Below are 14,609 nucleotides of genomic sequence, written 5' to 3' on the forward strand. Positions count from 1 at the left end.
TACAAGTTCGGCAACTTTATGAAATATATGATCGAGTCGAACAAAGTTTAAACGTAGTACCAGATCTAGCTTTCTAGCTTCTCATGGTGGTGTCTAAAAAATAAGTTTCTAAAGGATTCAAGAAATTACAGATGAGCACCTTTACCAGTTGCTCGACTAATGACATTTGGTGTTTTCACCAAAGGACCTAAAAGATAATCTGTCCTTATCTGATCCAAATTTAAAAGTTGGAGTACTGTCACCACTAGGACTAGCAGAGCTTGTAGACGGAAATGAGAAAACAATTGTATCTTCAGTCTTTTGAGAACGAAAACTGTATGAAGGTGCACCTACAGCATTTGTTGTTGCTTTGTCTGAAGGAACACTTGTGTTTTCTTGTGGCCGAGGCAGACCACTGGCTGATGGAAATGACAGGATCGAAGGAGTAGGAGGTTCAGAGATATTACCAGATGACGAAGCAGACACAGGAAAGGTAAAACCAGAACCATTATCGAAACGTTTAGAATCACGCTTGGTAATTGAAATGGAGCTTAATGCAGGCTTGTCTCTTCCAGAAGTGTGTGGTGTGGGAGGTTTCCTATGAGCATCCGGTTTAAACAAACCCACTGATGGTGTTGCTGCTTTAACACCAATATTACTACCAAAACCAAAACCATTTGTGCTAGAACTTGAGTTAGTAGCTGACGTGTTTGCCTTTGCTTCATTGGTAGTAGCTACATCAACTTTTTCCTGCACAGGCTGAGCTTCAAACGGAGAGCTATTTTCCACCTCTTTGCCTTTAGAAGAGTGTTGCAATGTGACGGGACTTTTTTGTGCATCAGAGCCTTCAACAACATGTGGTTGTTCGTATGTCAGCCCATTCAGAATGCCAGTGTCAGAAGAAGACTAGGGTTTCCTCCAAGAACTGGCCATCTTTAACTCGTTAACTTTCTTTTGGGGAGTTGGGATAGCTCTATCAAGGTACTCCAATATTCTTCTAGCCACATCTGAAGACTGAGGATGAACAGGTGAAATGCCAACACTGCTTGGTGGTTTATTGTTCGCCATCTGGAAATCTACATCAGCATCAGTTGATGGTCCTATTTCATGATTCTGATTATTGATGCACAAGATACCCATGGAAGCACCTGAACTTTCAAACCTATTAAGACTAGTTCCTCGGTAAGGAGTCGTTTCAACAGAATTACGACGTGCCCTATGAATGGGTCCTAGTGATCCAAAGCCTTTATCTGGAGAACTTGTTTTCTTGGCCACCTATCAACGATACCAAAACAAATATATCAGATGAAATCAGAGTTAAGCAAGGAGAAATTAACTCTTTTATGAGATGAATGTGAATATTGGAGCTTCAGGTCAACAAGCTAGCAAAGTATTTCAGGCATTCATGTTCAAACTTCCTACATTAACCAGCTTTAATTCTATCTTCACTATATATTGTAACAAAAAGATGGACTTCCCATTTAAATACATCACCTTCATGAGATGCCATCCTATTCTACACATTATCTACCCCAAAACAACGCTTTGGAAGGTACAACTAGTTGGACGACCAAAGGGAGTCCCTATGTGATGAAAAAAACTCATTGATGTCAGTCACAACAAATGTGCAGAGAATATAAAATTGAAACTTTCAAGCACCAAATTGGGTTATGATTGGAGATAATTAAAAGAAATTTTTTAACAATTTCAATCAACAACATTCAAACGAACAAATTTGCAGTTCAATGTTTTTTGAGAACTCCATTAAACCAATCGGAATCGATTACAAATCAAAATACTGGAGATGGGGTGGATCAGAAAAAGTTCAAACCTTCTTTTTTTTTTTAATCGTATTGACTTATTTTATTTTATTTTTTTTATGGTTTTATGGGGTGGATCAGAAAAAGTGATTCTATTGATAAACTGGAGACTGGAGAGGGAATTGAGTACGAGAAAAGGCATTTCGAAATATTATCAGTAAAAAATAATTTCTGAGTTTAGTAGTTGAGTTTTTGGTCGGCCTTCACTGCTGCAACAGTAATCTAGTCTAACTACAATCTCAAAAAGAATAAGATGAAGAACGGCATATAGGTAAGAAATAATGCATGCTCCAAGGCGTAGTTATAAAATATAAACATTCTTATTTATGTATTGTTAGTATGAGATTCACCTGACTAAAACCAAAATTTGGAGTATGAGACTGCTTCCACTGATTCGGCATAGTGTTAATACATCTGTCCCCACCACTTAGCAACTGATTATCAAACATAGAATTCAAAGAAAATTGTCATCCAGGATACCAAAAGTACGCCTTGTAGGAATAAATACTAAACCAATAGGTACCTTAGAAGTTGATCTTGAATGAGTAGGCCTGGAATAAGGAGTTCGCGCCAAATTATGGAGACCAATTATGCGAGTTTGTGTTTGTGGTGTTTGATAAGCCCGTTGATCCTACACCATGGCTCCAGGCCAGCACACTGACAGCTTGGGTAGCGGTGATGGTATGGATAATCTTGACGAAAACCTATCAGTTATAGGAGTTCTTTCATCTCTTAGAAGTACACTTTGAGAATCAAGTCCTGATTCTGATGTGAGGCCTCCCATGTAAGCTTTTGCAATATCTATTGGTGACGCACCAACCTGATCCCGTATCTAGAAATTGGATAGCGGATTAAATATTTTGTTTGGCATTCAATGAAACGCAAAATATTGCCCCATGGAATCTAATCATTCTGAAGACCAATTTACTTACAGATGATTGGGGACGAGGGACTGGGCTAGTTGCTCTTTTTTCTTCATGCAGGTTTTCCTGGGGCAGCACCTCATCAGTAGCCTCTTTCTTGATAGCAGTATTTGAAGTTTCCAGTGACCGTTCATCGACATGAGAAGATCTTGAATGCAATAACTTTGTCAAACGATCATATTCATGTTTGCATTGATGTAATCTTCTTGTTAGATAGTACAATGTAATTACGTATTAACTATGCAAAAAAATATCCTGTTGAAGAGATTTCCAATGCACTTTCAAATTTCATAGTGACAAAAGAATAATCTATAAAAACACCATACCACTCAGACGATGATGAGAAAACACCATATAATAGAAATTGGGATAAGAGAATTCACAACCCTTGCCTGAATAAAGTTTCTTTCAGCTTCTTCTCAATGTCAGAGAAGCTACTGCCGTCGGATGAGCTACCTAATTTGTTTCCAGCACTTGGATCATTAATCATGACAATTTACATAAAAAGACCATACATAAATCTAAAACATTTGATTTCCAAAAACCCCAACGCATGAAATTAACTCAATTAACCGTAATTTTCATACTAAAAGTACAAAACAAACACACTTCACCCAAGAACAAGAAATTAAACTCATTAGCTCTTAACAATTAGTAAAGAAACCTAACAATTCAGAACCAAAAAATACCTTTTTGTTCCAACCAGGAGGTGCGGGAAGCTCCGTAAAAACAACTTCATCTTGACTACTCTTAACACCTTCTTTATCCACTTCACTAGTAGTAGTAGACATACTTATAAATCCTTTCAAACAAACAAACAAAAAAAATCGAACTTTTTAGCAAAATTAGAAGAAACCCCTCTTATTCTCTTTACTTATAATTAGCAAAATTAGAAGAAGAGCTCTAAGAAGAAACCCCATAATTTTTTCAGTAAATGAGTAAGAAAGAGACTGAGACGACGGTAGTAAGTAAAAGAAGAAGAGAGGTGTATTAAGGTTCAAAGTTCAAACCTTTAATTCTTCTTGGTTTTCTACCTGTGTTTTCCAGTTCTTCAGTGGTCAGTTGAGAAGAAAGAGGTAAACAATAAGGAATTTTTTAAGCATCAAAAAAATTATTACTCAAAAAGAGAAAAGAAAATATTTCTCGTTCTTCAGTGGTCGCTGACATTAAAATATCATGGCTAAATTGGGTCTATGCCACTTAAATGGGGCATATAGATTATTTCATCCACCTAATACACAATGATAAATAGTGTTTAATATTTATGTAAACTACCAAAATTACCCTCATAAAAATATTACTATTACTAAATTATCCCCGTCAATCCTTAATAAACCTAACTAACAAAAATCAGTTTTCATTTCTAACCTAAAAACCGATTCTTCATCTCCTATATTCCCTCTTTTTTTATTTTTTTGAAACCAAAATCGTCGATGATCGACGATTCAAAAACGATTATTTGTTTTCTTTCTTCTATAAAATGTCGAAACCAAGAACTAAGTATGCTACTAACAGGAATCATTCTAGTGCGGACAATTCCGGACTTGTTGAAGCGATTCGATATAGAACGAAGGAAGTGCAAGAGCAATCCGAAGCCTCTCGTATCGCACAAGAGGAAGAAATGCGTCGAATCAGGTACTTTTCTATCAACCCAATCCTCTAAAGTAGATTTTAGTAACATGCATTAGGTTAGAATCGAGAATTTTGAAATCAAAAAATTTAAGTGTTCACAGAATCGGGTTACGTTAATGTTGAAGTAAACCGATGGTTGTTAGAAACGGATTATGTTCTTCAACTTATAAATCGATTGTTCAGCATGTGAAAAGGAATCGGGGATCGTTAATGTATAAATAGCCCGATTGTTATAGCCAATATTCCTGGATCTTTATTTTGTTGGAATCGGATTACATATGTCTTCACAAAAACCAATTGTGTAGTTTAGAATCGGACTTTATATGTATATCGAGTAAACCGATTTCTGGAATCGGTTTACATTAGCACTTAACAAAATCCGATTGTGAATTTTATTATGTTAGGAATCGGATTTTATATTTATATCAAGTAAACCGATTATGTACCTTGACTTAGAAAAAATGCATTCGATTCCATTGTTGTTTGTCTCTTAACTCCGTATTCTACAGGACAAACAAGGACAACCAACAAAAGCAAGACGAAAAGAAATATAAGAAGAAACATGACCTTGCTACTCCTAAGCCTTTGGAACCTCGTCGAATAGGCGGTCAAAATTTGAATGCTTCCCACCGAAGGGGCACGGGGAGTAAAGCCAAAGGGATCAGCATCAATGACCCACCACCTCCAGCGGAGCAACCAACACATGAAGAATCTGATTCTGATACACCTACTGAACAAGAAGGTGGTGAGAAAGGTGTTGAAGAAGAAATTTGTTGCAAGAAAGGTGTTGCAGAAGAAAGTGATGAGAGTGAAAGTGATGAAGATAGTCGTGGCAAGAAAAGTGTTGAAGAAGCAAGTGATGAGGAAGCTGACGTGCATTCAAAAGGCCCGATTGTTGAGAGGCATAATTTATATGATTTTATAAGGACACAATCGGTTTATGTGGACATACCTAAAATCTGATTGTTTGATTTGAATTTGAAAAAAAATAGTCGTTGAGTCCTTATCTATATAAGGACAACCTCTTTCAGCCACTCCCATATCACACACTTAGCCTAGAAAATGGAATGGGAACCGTTTGAAGATTTGTGTCTCGTTAAATCCTTTGCTAATACGTTCCGTGAACGTCCGAATGAAATCTATCAATGTTTTGGAAGATAGTTAAAGAGTACTTTTACGGGCGTACCGCGAATCCCAACAACCGCAAATGGAGAGACTTGACATTTCGATTCCAATACATTAAAGGGGCAATGCGAGAATACGTAATAGTTAGAAATATGGTGTACCATTATCATCCACGAGCTCCTCTTAGGGGAAAAGTGAGTAATGCGATCATTTTTATACTTATGTCAACTACACTAGTTCACATACTAACATATAAGAATTCATTGAATTTCAGCTGGAACGTTTCAACGGGCTATGGAGAATTCGTAATGGGGAAAGAAAGTTCATTCACCACAAAGAATACATGATGTTGTACCGACGTGCTCGGAGGTTCATTGACGAGCATTTGATGTGTCAAATTCTAGAATTCTCATATTGAATCCTATATGTATTGCGTTAATTTCCTAAACTATGTAATGAATATTTTGTTACGGCTACATATCCGGGCCGCGTATATTTTTTGCGGTTAGAATTTAAAATCGTAATTCTGACATAAATTTGCAACTCTGGTTTACGGCTTGGTCGACCTTTCAAGTTCCTGACCGTAATTTTGGTTTACAGTGGGGTTTACCTAGCCGTGTATCACTCTGATAATCAAAAAGGAAACTTACAGCTAGATATCCAGGCCGTAATTCTGACAAAAATTAAAAATTATTTTACGACCTGAAATACTTAGCCGTAACTCTGACACACCACAAACCCTGCATGATTATACAGAATTACAGCTGGGTGTACCACATCATACCGGCTAGTTTTTTGAATTTTGAAAAATAGATCTGTTTAAAGAATGATCTATAGTCTAGCTGTTCAACCACTTATTTAAACTTGAAATAATTCCACCTCCATATAACCACCCTCCAAATCAAAATCACACCTTCTATATCAATAATCTCCACCAAAACTCCTACAAACTCAATGCAATGTTCTCAAAAGATAAACCCAACTTTACTTTGGAAGAAGACTTATCTCTTTGCAAAAAATTTGTATTATATGTTATCCAAAGAGGGGAGAAGAATGAAGGAAAGGTGGTTTTACCAAGTCAATCGTATTGGAGTAAGATTTTTGAGAATTTTTGTAGTGAAATAGGTAACACTAACAACCGCGATGGGGTTGAATTGTATCTTCGTTTTTCAGACATACGCAAAAAAGTGGAAGAATATATGACTTTACGTCTATGTGCAAGCAACTTCGACTTAGAGGTGAGACTGATGGAGAAGTCGCATCTCAAGCTGAGAAGGAGTGGAGAAAATGGAAAAGTTATAATTTCAACTTGGAAGCTCAATTCGCCATCATCAAAGACTTCTTGATACATCGAAAGAGATGTTATTAAAACCAACTTTGTAATAGGGATCTATTAAGTATGCAATAGGTTTTATTGTGGTCTAATTAATGAAAGCATTACTAATTTTCAATCGTAATATGTATTCATGTTGAAAATCAAAATTTCTCAGCTTACATATTCAATTACGGACGGGAAAAGTATGTTATCCCAGCCATAATACAGACTCAGGAGATTCTGAGAAGAATAACGGCCAAAAGTTCTTCACTTCCCAGCCGTTTTTTGTTTTAACGGCTTGAAATTCTTCATATCCTAACCGTAACTTCCGTATTACGGCTAGTTCGACACAATTTCCCAGCCGTAACAAGTAAAATTTTCAGATTTTGCTCTGATTTTTAACGGATTTGAATCGATAAATTGATATTGGGAGTTGATTATAAGGTTATCCCGAGTATTGTAACGAAGGGTTTCATCATTTTTCTTCAAATGTTTTGAAAAAAAATTCACCAAAATCACCATTTTTCCTTCTTCAAAATCAAAATCTAAATCAAAATCAAGGAACATTCCGCTTTGACTTTCTCAAAATATTAAGGAGACCATATTATTTTACTTGACTACCCTTAGTTACTTACCTATTTTATTTTAATAAAAATGTCAGCAATAAAGACAATCCAAAATTGTTGTGAGAATTATAAATACGAAATATAAAAGGAAAATTTAAAAGATATCGAATTTATGAAGTATAAACTTTATAAGGAATTTAATTTTTAGAGTTAAATGTATATTTCCTTAAAAGGAATGAACGATATATTTATTTCCTCAATTATACTAATTTCTTTAATATTTTAGATTGGGTCACGTTAAAAATGGATTTATGATTATAAAGAATTCAAGGGTATATTAGAGAGTTCATTGAAAAAATATGACTATAAACAGAAGCTAGACACAATTTTGAAACTGACGAAAAAGGAATAGAGGACGGTCTTTCAGAAACAGAGGAAGTACTGTTAGTTTGTTTAATCAATATAATTAGTACTAACCATATTATGAATAAAGTAAGTATTACAAAAATACCAGGATAAGAGGCTCTATGAATTATTATTTCATGACCCTATAAGCCCCCAAAGTCCCGTCCTTTTTAAACCCCAATAATAATAGGATAACAAATATATGGCACCTAAAAATTCAGAGGTTATATTATATAACTAGAGTCAAAAACCAAGAGTTAGCTGACATCAATAATTGCCAAATGCTTGGCCTTGGTGCTGCTATTCCTAGATCAAAATCTTTTCCCAATTATAACTTGATTAGCTTCTGCAATTCCCCATCCTTCCAGCAATCTCCCAGTTTCACATTGTTATATCCGCAAACCCTGGAATTGACAAAAAAGCCCAAAGAAAGAGAAATTACCTTTGCTATGCAGCATAGACGTATTCGTTTTTATCCAGAAGCAATAATATTAGGGTTAACAGAGATCCAATTTCTTGTTAGAAATTTTACAGCTTCCAGCTTCTCTTTAAATTGATACAGAAAGAAACGGGTTACCTAAACACTATCATCCCTAACCTATAGATTTGCTTCAATGGAATTCCTCAGAGAAAGTTCATTGATAATCCTGCAATACAAAGAAAGATCTTAAAATCTGATTAATCCTGGTCGGTCAGCATTCTTTCTTTAAGGAAACTTGGTCATAAGGGATGACGAAATAGAGAAATCACATATAGCCCCAGCTTTTCCCTGTATATTACCTTGTACGGCTTCTCTTAGATCTGTGTCTTCTCTGGTGACTCCAAATCTCCGAGGACTAAGGTTTGCTTCTAAATCCTCTTCTCTTTTAGTTTACCCCAAGTTCTCGACGCCATCCCCTGTTAAACAACAAAAAAAGGAAGGAGTATTTTTTGGGAAAATTAGGTTCTGTTGATTTTGCTTTTAGGAAGGATTTCTATTCTGCTGCTACAACCGTAGTTAGCTTTCCTTCTTTCAGATGGTAGTGTTATATATGAATAGAGGCCTTGCATCTTCTTATTATCCTATACTCCCTCTATCCTAAAATTTTTGTCCTCTATTCTATTTTCGTTTGTCCTAAAATACTGGCCAGCTTCTGTTTATCGTCATATTTTTTAGTCAAACTCTCAAATATGTTATTTAATTTTTATAATTAGAAAATAAATTTTAAATATCACCAAACAAAAATATTAAATGATATCTTCCTCAATAAGAAACAAATTTCTAAGTCAAGCCATAAATATTTTTATTTTATCTTCTATTTAAACGTCTTAAATGATATCTTCCTCAAATAGGAAACAAAATTATTAAGTCAATCCATAAATATTTTTATCTTCTATTTAAATATTTCTATAAAAAATAAAATTACTAATATGTATTTTTCTTACATGTTCCATATATTCCTTTTAATTTTAGTAATAACATAGCATTTAATAGGGATAGTTTTGTACACTCATCCGGTCTCCTTAATATCTTGACTTAGTCAAAGCAGACTAATAATTTAGGACGGAGGGAGTACTATACAGAGAGTATTTGTTATCTTAACAAAATATTGATTCAAACAAAATAAATCCAAACCATAGAAATTTAGGCGAAGGTGATTTGTCTTTGTTTATTTAATATTAATATTATTTCTTTCAATTATGGATCTTAAATAGTTGTAAACAAAAATTCATCAGAATCCATCTTCTTGAGAGTAATCTAAAAGTATTAATCTCTTATTTTAAATTATTAGACATTTTATCTTTAATCTCTTATTTCAGTGACTGATATGGAGCATGGTAGTAGGAGGAGGAGGCAGGGTCAGAGTCGTCGGAATCAAAATGTGCCTAATAGCTCTCCACATTCCTCAATTCCCTCTCAGAGTTCCTTCACTCCCTACACTTCATGTCCCAAACAATATCAATATTATGTAGATGGAGAGGGGTATTATCATGAGATTAGTAATGCGGAGTCTGCAGAATCTGAACAATCTGGTGATGATGATGCTAACAAGAAATCTGCAACAACATTTGATCGTAACATAATTACCTTGCCTCATTATCAACGTGATCTGGTAGAACGAGAACTTTTAATTGCTAAGATATATGCGCACATGAAGAGTATTCCAAAGTACGACGCGGAAGGTATATTTGCTATCACATTTGATGGGTATTACAGAAAAAAGACAGGGATTGGTTGGTGGTTATGGTGCCATGTTGTGGCGTGGCGGTGAGGAGGATGTTGGTCCTCTCTATGCTGTTAGTGGAGGTTCCAAATTGTCGGTTTCAGCATTTTATCATGCCTTGGTGGTTAAATTTCCAAGTAGCCCGTGCAAATGGTATCATGTGGAACATCAAAATGATGAGAATGTAATTGATTGCTTCTTTTATAGTCTCTAATATATTTGGAAGGAAATATATTTTAGAGAAACTAATGAGTCAATCTAGTGCAATGTAATTCACTATAATATTTGGATTATTGAATCCATATTGACTCCGACGATGAAATGTTGGAAACGACTCATACAGGCTTTGGGCATAACCATAAAGAAACATTGGTTGTGACATGATTATTGTTTTGAAAGAACTCATACAAATATCACTTTATTGGAGTGAACGAAAATGGGGAAAAGATTGACAGAATGCAAAGTGACGGCATATCTCTCAATAAGTGTTTTCTAAATTACTAGATGCACAACCCCCTTCCCATTATGCTTTTAGGTAAGAAAGCATATCACTCATTTTTACAAAGTCTTCAGTAAAACAGGATCAAGGCCATCCTGAGATGCAAATGGTAAAATTTCCATATTACAAAGAAAACAAAGTGAAATTTAGAAAAAATATTCATGCAGAATGCGGACCATTAAAGTGACTGATAGATCTGGTGAATGTTTTGACATTTTGGACTAGTTATAGTTCCCAAGAAATTTGTGTTTGAAAACTCCTAGCACATATTACACAATGCAAAGTGCAAAGGCTAACCACCCTTGTTAATGCTAGAGAATTTACATCAAAAGGACTTGATGAATATTGCATGTTTAATAGGATCAATATAGAGCATCTTATATCCAATGGTCTCGCAGAGGGTACCATCAAAGGTTATAGATGGTGTCTAAAGAAAAGTTATGCGTACCAACCTACCTTTTATTGCTTTGGGGATATGCAATATTACGCGCATCTTCACTTAATTTTTGTAGAACCCAATATTAGTCAACCTTTTATGTGTACTATTTGGTAACTGAATTTAAGCCTGACATTTGTGTTCTTACGCATCTTTGGTTGCACTAAATATGTGACACTACGAGTCCACATCGTACTATGATGGGTCACGAAAATGATTAAGTAATTTTGTTGGATATTTACTCTCAACAGTTATCCGCATTTTAAAACCTTTGGCAGGAGATCTCTTACTGCTATATTTGCAGGTTATCACCTTAATGAGACAATCTTCCCGTCGTTAGGGGGAGATAAGAAAAATTATTTTCTAAGGGAATGACATGAATTGTCGTGGTGTGCTCCCATTGTGTCTCATATTGATTATTGTACTCCACAAATGTAAATGTGAAGTGACAAAGAAAAATCAATTTTCAGAATGTACACTGATGTCGCTAAAGTGACAAGATTACACATACCAGCTGCAAATATTCCTGCAAGATTAGAAATCCTCAGTATGGGGTACACCATAGACTAAGGTGTTGCAACTACACTTGGTGGAAGTGTAGTTAAGGTCGTGGCTCCATAAAGGAAGATGGAGAGACCACCAGGTTCGATCAATGCTCACCTAGAAAGGAAGTAGATGAGTACGGCACAACCTAATTTGTATCATTAATGAAATCATCTCATTTGATTGTCTCTGACTATGTCCATGAATCAATAATGGAGGACGCTTCGAAGTTTTAACGATTCTAGATAACAATGAAATCATGTACGGATTATGAGAATGCACATGAGTCAATGGAAGGATCATGCGTGCACAGTGATGATATAATCCATAAATAGTTTCTCCAGAAGTAGAGCACAATGAGATCGAACCATGCTTTATTTTGATTAATTTCAAATAAATTGCATATTTGGCCTACACAATCCAGGTAGAACTTAGATCTTTGGAAAATATACGGGTATTTGGTGCGGTAATGCTAACCAACCAAGTGTAAATCCTATTGTACATACATAATTAATTTGTCATAAAGCATAATGAGAAGAAAGTAGTCTTAAAGTACAAAGACTCGCCTTGTGGCGCGAGGTTTCTCAAAAATCCCTGGAATTGTTCTCTTGTAATGAACGTTATAGAGTTCCGCTACTTAGTTAGCTTGGCAATTTCAAAAGGACTTGAAATGAAGCATGTGTATGTGGTTGTTACGTATCTCTGAAAGAATCAAGATATAAAAGATATTTACAAAAGTACTTGATAGACTTTTGCTGCCCAAATCAAACGACTCTAAACCACAGAGTGCGTTTACAGTTAGATAGAACGCTCACTTATAGATTCAAGCAATCAGGCGGATGTGGTATACCCGTCTAAGTGGCTATTTGATTTGGAGGGGATAAACAAGTAAGTTATTTTTCCTTGCGTATTCATAAGAAAGTTTCTGATTTGAAATTGTAGCTATTTATGTTGATGGTACGGACATGATGTGTACTCTTGATGTAATAAGAGACCTTAATAGCTATTTAAAATCCGAATTTGAGATGAAAAATCTAGGGAAAGTTCGATCGAATCCTGAGTTTGTGGTATATTATTCCACCAGTTTGCATATGTCTAAAGTTTTCAGGCAACTTATCAAGGACGTGCATTCTTCTAGCACTCCCATGATTAGTCGAGTTTCAAATGTACTTAAATGACCAATTCGTCTAAAGGAAGATGACGAAGTTGGGTCGGGAGATGAACTTTCCTTATCTAAGTATAATAGACGCATTATTGTACTTAACATAATGTACTCGACCAAATGTTACATCCACAGTGAACTTGTTAGCTAGATATAGCTCAGCGCCAACGCAACGTCATTGGAATGGTATAATGAATGTAATCATGTACTTAAAAGTAACCATTGACATAAAAAAAATTTATCCCTACAATGACGTTAAAAGGAATGCTAATGAAAATGCAATCCAAAAGTTGTTGATTATGAAGGAACAATAACCTCTTCTCCAAAGAAAGTAATCAGAGGGAGATATGGTAGATTATTTTCTAAGTCATTACCAATATTCAGTTTCGAAAAAAACATGACTAAAGGAGCTGTCTGGAACAACTCTGAAAGTAATCAGGGAGAGATGCCGACATCAGGGGGAGATGCCGACATCAGGGGGAGAATCCAAGGATATGATGTCGACATGTTTTTACTTCGAAATTGAAGTTGTGTTGTACTCTTTTTCCCTTCGATCGAGAATAATTTTTCCCAAAGGGTTTTGTTACTCGACAAGGTTTTTAGCGAGACAACACTTAAAGACATCAAGTATGTTGAACGTTGAAGACATAAAGATCGCGTTGATATTATTGAAAATATCTGAATCAAAGAAATGAATGGCGATGGTTTGTTAAGCAACGTAACTTCCAGAATCAACAAGTATTATAAACATTCGAGTCACCAAAGTAATGTGTGATAAACTCCTTTTGACTGCAGTAGACTAATGAAAATTGTCTGACATCAGGGGGAGAATTTAATGGTGTGTTGAACTCTTTTCCTTCAACGAGATTACTTTTTCCCGCAGGGTTTGGTTGCTCGGCAAGGTTTTTAATGAGATAACAACAAATACCGGGAATACAATTTCCCAAATAAGGCTATTGTCTCTCTCACGAGGATTTTCTGCCTTGGGAGTTGTGAAGCAACTAGTCAACTTCAATGGAGCAAAGTGATCATCTGCAACGGATCACCTTTATTTGCATCTGTCACGTTGTACTCTTTTCCTTCGTCAAGATTTTATCCCACTGGTTTTTTCCATGTCAAGGTTTTAATGAGGCAACATATTCGAGTCCAATTACGTTCTAAGTTTGCTTAATATTGTACTCTTTTTCTTTAGTTCAGGTTTTGTCCCTCTGGGTTTCCCTGGCGAAGTTTTAACGAGACAATTAACTTAGACTCGTCGATCTATGAAGATCGTATTGCATGTGATGAACTACATGTGAAGTAAGAGGCAACATGTGAAGAGTTGTACCAAGGTTTTATCCCACTGGGTTTTTCCTTGTCAAAGTTTTAACGAGGCAATTGATTTCGGCACAAGTCATCAAGGAGAGGACGACATTTGAAGAATTACATTCGAAACACTGCGTATGAAGTTCCATTGGACCGCATAAGGGGGAGTGTTGTAGGGCCTTTGGCCCATAGATGTGCGGACCAACTAGGTAGTTAGGGTTTTCCCATGATTGTATATAAAACACTCTGCTGTGTAATATGGTTGCTGCCCATCAATAGAATCTCTCTTCCCCTTTGGTTTTCTCCCTGTTTTTCCTCAAACAGTGGTATTTTTAAATAGTGTAATTTTCAAATAGCATGCTCCCGGTTGAATTTTTTTAATTCAACAAATTGTCGTTAATTTTTGTAATTTATCTCCCTCTGGAAAATAATGACCAAAAAAGTTGGGAGCCGCTGTGTGTCCCATTTATCACCCCTGCTAAGTACACATTAGCAGCCATCAATTGCCCAATTGGAACTGCAATACTAGGACTATATGAAATATATGATCAAGCCGAACAAAGTTTAAACGTAGTACCAAACCTAGCTTTTCTAGCTTCTCCTGGTGGTGCCTAAAAAATAAATTTCTAAAGGATTCGAGAAATTAAAGATGTTCACCTTTATCGGCTGCTAGGCTAATGACATTTGGTATTTTC

General features: G+C 35.6%; 1 protein-coding gene across 1 annotated transcript; it reads right to left on the reverse strand.

The window, feature by feature from the left end:
* Positions 1 to 156: 156 nt before the first annotated feature.
* LOC113279646 (nucleoporin nup124-like) lies at positions 157 to 3,513 on the reverse strand. The gene is made up of 9 exons (XM_026528321.1): positions 3,412 to 3,513; positions 3,296 to 3,308; positions 3,115 to 3,178; positions 2,732 to 2,870; positions 2,462 to 2,631; positions 2,323 to 2,350; positions 2,150 to 2,233; positions 906 to 1,254; positions 157 to 824 (listed from the first exon to the last, which is right to left on the reverse strand). Exons 1-9 carry the CDS (start codon positions 3,511 to 3,513, stop codon positions 157 to 159), a joined length of 1,617 nt encoding a protein of 538 aa, XP_026384106.1.
* Between the last annotated feature and the right edge of the window lie 11,096 nt (positions 3,514 to 14,609).

Source organism: Papaver somniferum, chromosome 5, assembly GCF_003573695.1.
Source record: "Papaver somniferum cultivar HN1 chromosome 5, ASM357369v1, whole genome shotgun sequence".
NCBI lineage: Eukaryota > Viridiplantae > Streptophyta > Magnoliopsida > Ranunculales > Papaveraceae > Papaver > Papaver somniferum.

What these genes read in the sequence shown, in the direction of transcription:
- LOC113279646 (XM_026528321.1), bottom strand. Translation starts at nt 3,513, where the DNA reads ATGTCTACTACTACTAGTGAAGTGGATAAAGAAGGTGTTAAGAGTAGT. An exon ending in CTGAAAGAAACTTTATTCAG is followed by an intron (nt 2,871 to 3,114) that starts GCAAGGGTTGTG and finishes ATTGCATTCAAG; the next exon opens with ATCTTCTCATGTCGATGAAC. An exon ending in CCATCACCGCTACCCAAGCT is followed by an intron (nt 2,351 to 2,461) that starts GTCAGTGTGCTG and finishes TCCTTATTCCAG; the next exon opens with GCCTACTCATTCAAGATCAA.